This window comes from Varanus komodoensis, unplaced genomic scaffold (genome assembly GCF_004798865.1).
Source record: "Varanus komodoensis strain SLA01 unplaced genomic scaffold, ASM479886v1 scaffold28, whole genome shotgun sequence".
Taxonomy (NCBI): Eukaryota; Metazoa; Chordata; class Lepidosauria; order Squamata; family Varanidae; genus Varanus; species Varanus komodoensis.
The window spans coordinates 9948114-9960890 of NW_025335727.1; the positions used below are offsets into that span (position 1 = coordinate 9948114).

Genomic DNA, 12777 nt, shown 5'->3' on the forward strand with positions numbered 1-12777 from the left:
AGCAACAGTCCTGCCTCATTAGAGTATCATCTAATAAACAAACTCCTCCTCTGAACATGTGGCTGCAATCAGGATTTCAGCCCCAAACTGGGTACTGCATAGGCATATAGATGCACAGAAATAATAGACAGTAAAAGCTGTTAGAAGGAATAAAATCAACAGGGATTTGATCTATGAAGCCTACAAAGAAAAACAAAAATTCCTGCCCATCTGGACTCCTATGGAGAACGAATTTGCATGAAAAGCAACAGTGAGAAAAGGTGGAAGGCAGATTAAAAAAGTCACAGAGGCATGTCACCCAGACAAAGCCGCACCGCTGAAAACGTTTCTGGAACTCAAAGGCTTTATTAGAATGACAGGAACATTCTTTATGAAGACTTTCCGTTCCACTGACAGTCATGGCAGAAGGCATGGGAGAAGCACATAGCCCAGGAGCGGAGGATATGAACAGAATTCCTTAGCAATCCAGATGGTCAGGCTATGGGTGCGGGCTATCAAATACCTTCTCTGAAAGATGTCAACAGAAAAGCAAAGAACACTCAATCTAGCAGGCAGGGGTTGGTGGAGCGTGCTCCTCAATCACACAAGATGTAAAACAGAGGACTGCTGTCGGAAACTGTTCCCCCTCCGCTGTCCCATCCCTGCGGCATACTTTAAATGGGCTTTAAAACTGCCAGTCAAGCCAAACAGGGTTTCCTACCACAATTAGGCATCCCATGGCATTCCCTAGGTTGTGAGGATGGAGTTATTACATGCATAACACCTAGTGGAACTCTGTCCTAAGGGATGTCTGGTTGGTTTTCTCAGTAGTTAAGAAAGGCTCTGGAAATGCACCTGTTTCAAAGAGCTTTTAATTGATGTGTTTTATTGGTTCATGCTGTTATTTTATTGTGGTTTTATTGCTGCAGCTCTGAAAATGTTTTTTTTTTTTTAAATACTGACTGAATTATATTTTAATCACTCAGTTCTCTGTTAGGGTTTTCTGCATGTTGTATTCTTCTGAATTTAAAGCTTATTAGAAAAGTTACATTGCACTTTTAGGGTTGTACTTTGTTCACTGCCTTAGGTGAATCCAATTCAGATAACATATATTTAAACAAATAGAGCGCAATGATAATTTTGCAAGTAATTAAAGGACTCTGAGGTACGCTGGGTGCACACAGCAAAGGGCGGTTCTGCTCCTTTCTCCGCAATTACTTCTCCTTTGTAAATTATCAGCCATCACTGAGGCTAATGCCTCAGACAGCAATGCTCCATCCCACTGAATTTAATGGTGGTCAAGAAGAACTAAGCCAGCCATAACTATAATTATTCTGCATTGGGTTCTGTGCCCTGCACCAACAAAATCCTCAGCTCACAGAGCAGGACAAAACTTATGGGCAGTCCCCATTTTGTCTAGTTTGGGAGAATGCTGGGAAAGCCAGCAGGCCACCAGAAGCTCGTTTATACAGATATAAGGTTGCATCTAGAGGTGCATGAGCAATTTGTTTCAGCTCATTTTTATCAGTTCATATCTTCTGGATTGAACATGGACTTGGATGTAATCTGTGCATTTCCAGACTTGCAATGTGACTTGTGGAACAAAAAAATTGTGTTTGACAGCATGTAGCAACCGACATTTGCCTGGTTCAGAAAAATGAATGGTAATGCACTTCAGTCAATGAGAAAAGAATATGCATATTTCAAAGATGCACTCATTTGGAAAAATCTGGATGGATTTTCATGAGAAGAGAAAAGAAATGAAGTGTTCAGTCAGACATGGGCTCAAGTCAGGATGGAATCTGGTGAACTTCAGTGAGTTTGTGTTTTGCTGATTTGCATGCCTAGCAGTATTCAGTGTTAGTCTAATGCAGGTCCCTTTCATTTCAATGACCCTGCACTGGACACAACCCATAGTTTCTAAAGATGGGGGGAGATTGTTATTACCAGGAAGGTATTAAAAGAAAATCTCTGTCTTACTAGATCAGTCTAGAAGGGCTGATACCAGAAAAAACCTCTATAGTATTGAATACTTATGTCTCTAGATCTAAAATACTGGCTCAATCATTTGAATCAATGCATGACATTCAGTCCATCCAGCCCACTGACTCTTGGTTTTGGTGTCCCTTTATTTATTTCACTTATTGCATTGTTATCCCACCTTTCTTCCATTGCAAGGTGGCTACATGTGGTTCCCATATGGTCTCCCCTCCATATTCAGGCCAGGCCCAAAGCTGCTTAGCTTCAACATGGTGGATGCCTTATGTGCCTTCAGACAAAACATGATTGAGTCACAGTGATACAGAATCAAACAAGGCACACCAAGTCTGCAGCAGAATTCTTCCTGACTTGGGAGCTGTGCTGGAAATGAAGGTAAGTAAGTTTGGAACTTGAGCCTGCACTGAAAATTAAGGCCCATGGACCTTTTCTGGGTCTCCAAGCCCTTCCAGGGAGTCTGTGTAGATCTTTAGAATGCTCCCATATGGCATGTAGGCATGCACCTTCTCTGCAAGGGGCTTGTTCCAATGGTACATGGTTGCTGGGTTTTTACATGCTGCTTTTATTGTACATCAAGGTAGAGGATGTGATTGATAAGTCTAACAAATAAATACAGTGCAGGAACAGAAAAACTTTTGGAAGCTATCTCTTTAGCCTAGTATTAGCTGCAAGCAGAGATCTGGGAAATGGGCATCCAATCCACTGCTACCTGCTCCTTTTAACTGGAAGTGCCAGTGGCCGAACTTGGAATTTTCCACATGAAAGGCATGTGCTCTTCATTGAGATAGGAGCACCATGGCAGGCAAGAGAAAGTCTCCAAATGTCTAATGCAGCCTTCCTGAACCTGATGCCCAGAGGCTTTGGACCTCAATATTCACTAGCCCTAGCCAGCGTAGCCAGTGGTCAGAAAACCTGGGAGTTTTGCCTAAAACATGTGGAGGGCTCTAGGTTGGGAAGGCTGGCTAATATAAAGGAACTGAAACATCAGGCTCCAAACAGGTGAGCTACAGACATGAGCATAGCCATTGGAATTATGTGCATAGCTTCCCCTCCTTTTGAATGACCAACACCTTCTGTCACTTCAGCTTTGTGAGCTTTATGGTGACCATCTGGGTCACCGAAGAGAACAGGATGCTGCATTAAAGAGCCCATTTGGTCTGATCTAATTCTGGGGGGAAAACTACAACGATGAAGCTGTCTAGCCTAGGAAAGTAGAGGATGTAGTATTAGTGACCACAGCACAGAAGGGTGTGCATAAAAACAGGAAATCATGGAGAAAGATGTCCTTTGCCAGCCATAACAACACATCCAGGACTCAGAGAGGAGAAACAAGTTGCTTGAGAAATCATGGGAAATAGGAAAGCTAAAATGACAGGTTCTGGGGCAAGACAGACAGACATTCCTTTCAATCTGTGTCTGTCACCTAGATCTAGGTGCAAGGTCCCTGGATTTGGATCAGGATCCTTGATAGAGGGTGTGTGTGTGTGTGTGTGTGTGTGTGTGTGTTGGGGGGGGGTTTAACATCTAGACCTACTCCAGAATAGAAAAGAAAGCAATAGCTGTTTTGAGATTAGTGAAACCCAGACCGATCTTTGCACAGTCAGAAAATCTGTTTAGGTGATCTCAGACCACTTGCCATCTCTCAACCCAGACAAAAGTCTAAAGGTGGGGAGATGTACATCACCCAAAGCTCCTTGTAGGAACAGTAGGATTTTTAAAAATGCCTGCATTTATTTCTCGGGTGGTTCGCATTGTACAAGTGAAGCTGAAAAGCTCTGAAAAATACTAAATGACTGTGACTGCAGAGCTAAACATTTTATTGTTCTATGGCAGTTTGAGATGCTGCTGTGCATTCAGCAGAGAGAGAATAATTTCTAGTAGTGGCTGGGAAGTCCGTGGAGCCTTCCAGTTACAATTACCTAGGAGAACACAATAAATTTTAAATTAATTTGATCCAAATAGAAATCCTTCTTACTGTCACCTCCAATTTCCCAGTTGAAATGTTGATTTCTGCCAGTTACCTGGAGCAATGACAGAGATATTCCATTGGGCACAAAAGCCTCGTCAGCCTTCTCTACTGCACAGTAACATGGTGGTGACCTTACTGACTTGGCAGTCACCTTAAATAACTGAGTATTTTAGAGTTAAATTAGACGTAGCCTTTAATTTGTGGCAGACAGGATGCCAGGCTAAATATGCCTTGAAGCTTCCTACTCACTTTATATCTCCAATAATGTCCACTGCTTTTTAATACAAATTAGAAGTATCATTTGGGAAGCTTGTTTTAATCATTTAATTTGTTAAATTAACTTCTATTGTCATTATGATCAAGAAATCTGGGATATCTCTTAGTGGCAAGGACTAGATACTTACTTAAAAGGAGTAAAGATTCTATCTACTTTGGTTGATTTGGAAGGCAGTCTTATGGGCTAGATGGACAAAGGACTGAGTTCTCCAACCTTGGATGTCTCCATCTAGCCAATGCCTTGCTGGATGCTTGCTGGCACAGAAATAAGCATAATGAAGTCTTTTTTTAGCCTCTTCATCCTCCAAAACAGCTTTTCTAAAAGACAGTTTTCTGACCTCATTTAACTCACCCAGTCTGCCTGGGCTAAGAGTATATTAAATCTTGCAGTTGGCATGTCTCTTCCCACAACACACCCATTTTTCCCCTTTTGAGGTTGGAATCCCAGCCTTGGTGGGGTAACCTCTGCAGAGCTTTCCCCATGCCTGGAGTGAAGCTGAGCAAGAGGAAGCGCTGTAGCATCCCCTTGTCTGAGATGGGATCTCTGTTGCTCGCCTTGGAAGGGAAATCTCCTTTGTCCTGTAGCCCTTTAGACACTGTCTAAGGATTACAGGATGATGCCCATGATGCAGCAGAACTGCAAACAGCAAAAGTGCCCCTCAGTTTCTCCAACATTTATTTGGAGACAAGGCAATAAATATTGCAGGAGAAATTGAAGGATTACATTCCAGGTACTGTCTGGGTTGAGTTGGAGGCAGGAAAAACTAAATCTAAGAACTTCCCTTCCTAAGATCCTAATTATTGCAGCTTTGAAAATCAAGTCTGTTGATATCTACAAGGCTCCATCCAAAAATTCATCTCTTAAATGTGACAGAAGCTTTGGAAGATTTAAACCAAACCATACCGACCGCAAAGCAAAGCAGAAGAGGGTCTTTCAGAGGTTAAGCTTTCCTGTAAACATTCATAAGCAATGCTGAGGTGAGAACAGATGAAACAGCTTTTCACTCCAGCATATTTTCATAATAGCACCAAAAAGGCAGCTAGCATAAGCATGAATGTAGTACTCCAGTACTGTAATTCCCTTATTAAATTCCAGAGATTAATTGCGGACTTCAAGGCTGAATTTCTCCTAGGACTGCAAGCAGATCTGGTGGATGTTATCAATGCACTAAATAAATACTGCATAAATATTGTATGCTATTGCTCAAAGGCGGGGAGAAAGAGAGAGAGAGCCTGAGAGAGAGAAAGAAGGCATGGGTGGCCTGTGGGCCCAGTACATTGAAAAACAGCAGTAGAATAAAATTTAATTTTCCATGCCCTGAAAGAGTTCATCCAATTATAAAATGAACATTTTAAAAACTTCTACATTTGTAATAAGACTAAGCAAAGCCAAGTTAATCATAACGTTTCCAATTTTCCATCTGCAGTATTTGCTTCTGACTGAAACTGGAATTTGTTTGTCTTAATAGTGAAATGGAGAATCAGTACAAGATTGTTAAATTGTACTTGGTTTCGTTCTCAAATCATTGTTTCTGAGCCAAAGTGTTCAACATTTTTAATCCACTTTTGTGTAGCAGGGAAACAGACCATGAAACTAATTTGCAAAAAAAAGTCTTCGAAGCACAATTAGTTGAAGAACACAAGAAAGGAGAAGTATAAGCTAATAACAGTAACCAAGTCTGAGGCATATGAATTGCTTCACTTCGCGCTGAAGTCTTCAGGCTCTGCACAATAAAGGTACATTTGTTTTCCCTTTAGTTGCATGCAGGCTTCACATCGTTCCCTCACGGGGCCTGCTGGTTGTTAGACAGGGTTTAACAGGTTCTTCTTAACATAAAATGTTGCTTCTCTGTTTAAATTTGGCTTTAAATTTTGCACTGCTAACTTTTATGATGTTTAATATGTTTAACTGGTATATTTATACTGTTTTTAAATATACTTTTGCAAACCACCCAGAGAACCTCAGCTGTTGGGTAGTATAACAAATAAACAACAAAGCAATTTGAACTGCACGCTCTCAGCATTCTAAATGCACACAGTTTCCTTCCTTCCTTCCTCCTTCCTTCCTTCTTCCCTACTCTTGAGATTTCCTGCATGGGATGAACATCACATATCCCAACTGGCCATTGGGCTAGATTTAGGATAGCAGTGATTCCTTCTTTGCAGAGGAAAGTTACCCATTTGAAGGTCTTCATATTTTTCATACCAACTACTTTGGTTGCTTCAGCAAATGATGAGCATTGGAAACTGAGCAAGGCAGCATGTCCCTGTTGGTTCTGCTGGACCTATTGACTGTGGTATCCTCCTTAGGCAACTGCCTGATGTGGCACCGGGAGGACCTGCTCCAGGGTGGCTCTGGTCCCCTCTTGGGGGTAGTTTCAGAAGGCTGTGCAGAGGGATTTCTGTTTTGTGCCTCATGCCATTTAAGATATACATGAAGCCACTGAGAGAAGTTGTTGGGAGTTTGGTGGCGCCAGTATGGTGAATGACACCTAACTCATCTTTCTCTTCCATTTAAATGCAAGCAAGCTGTTCCAGTTCTAAATCAGTGTCTGATGACAGTACTGGGAAGAATGAACGCAAACAACTTGAAGGTTAAACCCAACGAAGCAGAAGTGTTTGTGTTCAGCCAACAGGCAGATCAGAGAACAAGAATTCAATTTGTGCTGGACGGAGTTACTCTCCCACCCGTGACTCAGATGTTTGCTTTGGGATTCAGCCCTGAATCTGATGCTGAGGTTTAAGTGCTGGTTAGGAGTGCATTTGGCAGTTGAGGTTAGTGCACACTGCAGCAGTTCCTAGAGATGTCTGATTTGGCCACAGTCAGTCATGCCTTTGTTACATCCTATTTAGTCTACAGCAATGGACTCTACTGGCAGCTGCCTTTGAAATCTGTTTAGAACATTCAAAGAGAAGTTTGAAGTGGGTCTGAGCAAAACTCACCGTGCTGGTGCTAAGTCCTATACTGCTTGGGACTAGGTTACCTGAAATACCATATGAGCTGCCTAGCCTCTAAGATCATTGGGTGAATCTTTCTCTCTGACTCACCACCATCAGAAGTGCATTTGATGGGGACACAAGGGAGACCCTTCTTGAGAGCTGCTCCGAGGGGCTAGGCACTCCCCTTTCCTTCTGAAGGCAGGCAAAAACACTTTTGTTCTAGCAAGCCTGCTAAGCTGGTCTGTGGTTTTAAAGATGCTGGTGCTGTTTATTGTTTCATTTTTAATTGTGCATTTATTTGTGGGTTTATTCAATGCTTTGTTTTAATGTTAGCTTGTTTATGACTTGTTTTTAGTCTGCATTTTATTATTAGCCACTCAGAGCACCATTTTTTTGAGAAGATTAGGATAGAAATTAAATTATTGTAATTGTCAGTCTCCTGGGATCCCATCCAGGCATTTGCCTAGTTCAGACTAAAGGATGCTGTGCAATGAACCTGTCTGTCTATGACTGTTCCTTGAAGAACTTGGGTTCTTCATTACTCTCTTCCTTGAGACAGGGAAAGAGGGATGCACATAACTCCTCTGATCCAACAGCCTTCATGAATGGCTGGAATATCCCTGGGGTTTAATATTTCACTTATGGGTGGATCATACCAGCTCATTCCAGCACAATGTTTGGGATTCACAGCTTCAGTCCTTAAAAACAAGCAAATGGCCATTATGTGACTGTAGAACCCCAAGCTAGCCATGCACAAAGAAATATATCCTTTTGTTCTTCCTAAAGTGATTTGCCATTTCATTTTATTAGGGGAGTTCAATGAGTTTTAGGGTTTCGGAAGAAAGAGAACAAAAATAAATCTCTATTTACTTCCTCCTACCATGAATTGCAACTATCTCATGGAGCAGCCTGAGACACATTTTAAATGGTCAGCTATGATTAATTTGGCCAGCTAACTGAAACAGTTGTTTTCTGTAACTTCTCAAATAATACTAGGGGTTCTTGATTAAACAAAACAAAACAAAACTTGCAAATACTTGGGAGGTCTGCCTTAATCCTATTTCTGCCTTATGCCAGATGAGTAGAATCAAATCTTGTTCGAATATGGTATGTCAACTGTTGGGATCGGTCTACAGAATGCAGAGATTGAACTCTAGCAAATGGAATCAAGATGCAGTTGGAAGTACAGACCTCTCAATCCTTTCCTGGTTTGCTGAAACATACTACAATGTGCTACAATCCTTTATACGAGTGGCAAACTCATTAGAGCCAGATAGGTAACATCTCTGCACAACAGGAATGGATTGAGGGAACTTCAAGGTTTGAAACAGCAGCAAAAATGGTTAGGGTTAGGCAACTCACCCTGCCCACCACCCACTCCAGAAAATGTCCCAATGAGGAACAGCCATGTTCAGCTTTAACAGAATGCTGAGTACCTAATTGGGAAGGGGGCTTGGAAAACCAGCAAAAGGGATGGAGAATGGAATGGAATGGAATGACCAAAGAGAAGGCATGTCTGTTCATCTGGCACCCTGAACTGCAACATGTGTATCACATTCTATTCATATTCAGTTGGCTTGAAATGGATCTAGTTAATCCATATCATCTTGAAAGTCTTCCCAAAGTTTGAACAGACTCTGTACATTGAAAACAAACCCAGCAAATCAACAGTGGCCCTTGCCTGAAGCTTTCCTAAAATATGCTATCCATCCATCCATTTATTTATTTTAATATTATATACAGTCCCATTTCCATAAGCTCTGGGTGGTTTACAAGAAATTAAAACCAATAGTGGTTAAAATCAAGGAAGACAACATATTAAATAAAGCTGACATGAGAACTAATCTGGAAACTCCTGTTGGAAAAGATACATCATTAACTCCCTCTTAAAGGAGTTAATTTGGGAAATCAGATGTATCTCTCCCAATGGACCAATCCACAGCTTAGGGGCAACCAGTGATGAAGCCTCCTGGGTGGTTGACATTAATCTTGCAGAAGCAGACTTCAGAAGATTATCCCCAGAGGACCTTAGCTGGGAGGTGGAATCTATGGGCAATGATGCTTTCCCCAACAATGCACCATTGCCCTCCAAATAAGAATATGAGGATTCTATTTTACATCTGGGGAATTCATACTAAAAGGGAGCCATTTTACAAACACCAGCTAGAGTTACATGATCAAACAGGGATTTGAAGGCCCTGTCAGACACACCATCCAATATGCTATCATTCTAGACTGGTTCTTCTCCTTTCCCAACAAGAAGCTAGAAACAGCATTCTTACCTTGGCAGATACACCTCCACCTTCTGTTTCTTCACAGAGCCTGCCCATTCCTCAATCAACTGGGCTTTGACCAGAGGTTCCAGCGTGGCTAGTGGAACCTCCTGCCTGGAAAGTACTATCATCATACTCATCTCATCCCCCTCATACGGTATTTCCAGAACTTGATAGATGCCGCCAGCTTCATTGGAACCATCACTGAATTCCCCTAAAAGAAAACCAAATAGTCTGGCTGGTGGTCTGGAGTTCATTTTATTTATCTGCACTTAAAATATACATGGGGATGCTTCCAGATACAGTCCCACACCTCTGCAAGTAACCAGGTATGTGAAGGTTGAACTAGGTTATTGCAAGACATGAGGAATGCACAATGGTAAACTCTTCTGTATCATACTCTCTCACACTATTAAATTGAAATGAATAACCTTTAATAGCTATACCGTTTTCACATTTTCATGGGATATGACTACTAAGTCATTATTCTGGTGGGCTGCCCATTTATTTGGATGATCTCCCCACACTTTGGGGGAAAAAAACTGGCAAGCCATCCTTGGACAATTTTCGTCTAGGACAGGGTAGAAATATTTTAAATAAATGAATAAAGATGATGAAAATGTGATACTTTGGTATACCTTCTATATCTTTGGGATATAATGTGATTAGACAGCTGGTTTCAGATATAATGCTTAGCTATGGTTTGTGCTTACCATAGTTATGAATGTGTGCCATACTTTGAGTTTCCAGAGGTACAGCAAGCAAACCATGGTTTAGAGCTGCTTTTGCTTTCTATGTGCTCAGTTTTATAAGTTCACTCCTGTTTTCTTGCTACAATAGTCTTTTGAGGTGGAGCAAGGTCCTGAACTATGGCTTGACAATATTCTGTGAATTCAGCCATACTGGAAGACCATATTTAGCACAAACTATGTTTTGCAAACCAGCTTCAGACCAGGGATAGCTGTGATATTTGAGTGTGCTAGGATTCCTGTACTGCCACTTTCACCTTATTTGTTTTTGTTTGTGGATTGTGTTCACTTGCTTTGTGCAAATGGAAAACTTACACAAATTGAACAGCCATTAAATGGGAGATATGTCCAAATTTACTGCATAGACTAAAGTAGGACTGATGCAATCTATGGAAGAAATTTGTGCAGATTAAGACACTGGTGCAACCGGACTGGGGGTCAGAAATGAGATGAACACAGACACTTATTTGACAATTTGTAAATACTTGCAGTGGACATATACTTGAACTTGGTTTTGGAACTTTGACTGATGGTGACATAGGATGGGCTGCACAGCTCCCATCAAATATCATCCTAAGTAGGCTGACAATTGATGCGGATCACTAATTAGAATCACCAATTTAGCCAATATGTTGATCTTTTTAATTATTTGAGTTAGCATAAGTGCTATTGCTAAATCTTGTACTATGATTATCATTCCCGCCCGCTACTCCAGCTTAGCTTTTTGTTGAGCTTAGTTCATTTCAGATTTCTATTAATTAAGCTAGTCTGCAGTTGGATGGTTAAAAAAAAATGCACTCTTTTGCTTACCATAATAAAATTCACCCTGCTGATACATCATTGGGATTTGAACTTCACTTTCATCATCTTTAGTGAAGGAGAAGGTTCTTGTGTTTTCTGGCCTGAACTGGGACTTCCAATTTCCCTTAAAGTAGATTGCATTGATGAGGGCCAAGTGAGTAAGTGCACTGAAATCCCTTGCTGACACAAAATCTTTGATCATGTCTGTCAGAGGAAAGGAGAGAGGGAGCACATCCATCAGAATGTCCAACTGAACATTTAAATCAAAGTTTACCCAGCCAGCAGAAAGCAAGAAAACAAAACAACATAAAAGTAATGTATAGTTTTCCATTCAAACATCATTTTCTGATCCTAAGATTAAACTGTCATCTTTTTGAATGGGGAAAACCTTAAGCTTTAATGTTGGCAGAGCAACCTGTATAAAAGATGTATATACTAATCAGTTGTCATTAAAACAACAATACAAAATATATCCAGTTTTATTGCCAAGTTAAGAACATGAGAATAACAACATGGTGAATCAGACCAAGGGCCTTGCAAGTTCAACGTTTGGTTCCCACGGTGGCCAATCAGCTTCCTATGGGAACCCCACAAGCAGGACGTGAGTCCTGGTGCCCTTCTGGGAATTCCATCCCATTTAAACCTGACACAAATTCTACAGCATTTCCACTCCAGAAAATGATGGTGGAGTGTCCCCTTCTCCAATTCCAGGAAAATGTTTCTATATTTTGGGGGATCTCCATTATGTGCAATCATTGTAATCAGTGCAATCAATTACAAATCAAATCAGAAATATCTTGAAATTTGTGCAAATGGCATCATTATATTTTAACAGTTTTTTATTGTGATATTGTGCAAATGCACACATTTGCAAGGCTGCCTATCTATTATGTTGTCCTGCACATATTCCCTTCTGGTACATATCCTTGTGCCTTTGACCTTCTCCACACATCGTCCAGTCCATATCCCCTACCTTGTATTGACAAGGCACTTCTCAATTGAAGGTGGAACAGAAATTGGAAAGTTCATAGACAATTCTTATACCTCCCCAGTTAGAAGTATCCTGCTTCTAGTGAGAATACAGTCATCAAGACTAATAGCCATGAATAGCTTTATCCTCCATGCATTTGTCCAATTCCCTTTAAACTTTGAAGTTTAAACTTTAAAGGCTGTCCAAACTAGTCACCACATCTACAGGAACATATTTCCCAGCTTGTCTATCTCTGGGATGAAGAAGTATCACCTATTCTTTGCCCCACTTATCCAGACGCTTATAGGAAAGAAAAATAAAATGTTCTCCAAGCAACTTTGTTCATACCATGACATTTTTATACATTTCTATCAAGCGTAAACCAAAAAAAAACAAAACCAGAACAAAATCAAATGTAACCTTTTCTCATAGAAGAGGTGCTTCATCACCTGGTTTTCTGCAGCTAATGCACTAACTCTGCTGCCCCCTCCATTTTTAAATACATAGACATTTATAACCGAGGAGCCCAGTATTACATACACACAAGACATCAATGAGCATGAACGGGAGAAGCAGACATGCCCTTATTCTCTGTGCCTACCGTGCAGTTCTGAAGCTTTTCTCCAACAGCAGCAGCCAACCAACTCAGAAGGACTAGGGGAACTCAAGGAGCTAATAACGGTCATGCCAGCCTTTTAAAAAAAACTGCCCTAGGCCTGAATTTCCAGTCTAGGTGATTCTTCCGTATGTATTGGTGCTCAATAGCCTAATCCATCTGGAACCAGACCAAAACTCTTGAGACCCTGACATCAGCCTCTGACC

At 41.0% G+C, this 12777-nt stretch overlaps 1 protein-coding gene across 3 annotated transcripts in view; it reads right to left on the reverse strand.

The window, feature by feature from the left end:
* Positions 1 to 12777, reverse strand: part of SERPINI1 (serpin family I member 1) — an 87340-nt gene that overhangs the window by 12476 nt on the left and 62087 nt on the right. For all 3 annotated transcript variants that reach the window (XM_044434413.1, XM_044434415.1, XM_044434414.1), the window contains 2 exons: positions 10995 to 11189; positions 9445 to 9649 (listed from right to left, as the gene is read on the reverse strand). In XM_044434413.1, coding sequence (XP_044290348.1) covers positions 9445 to 9649; positions 10995 to 11189 — 400 coding nt within the window. The remainder of the gene's footprint in view (positions 1 to 9444; positions 9650 to 10994; positions 11190 to 12777) is intronic.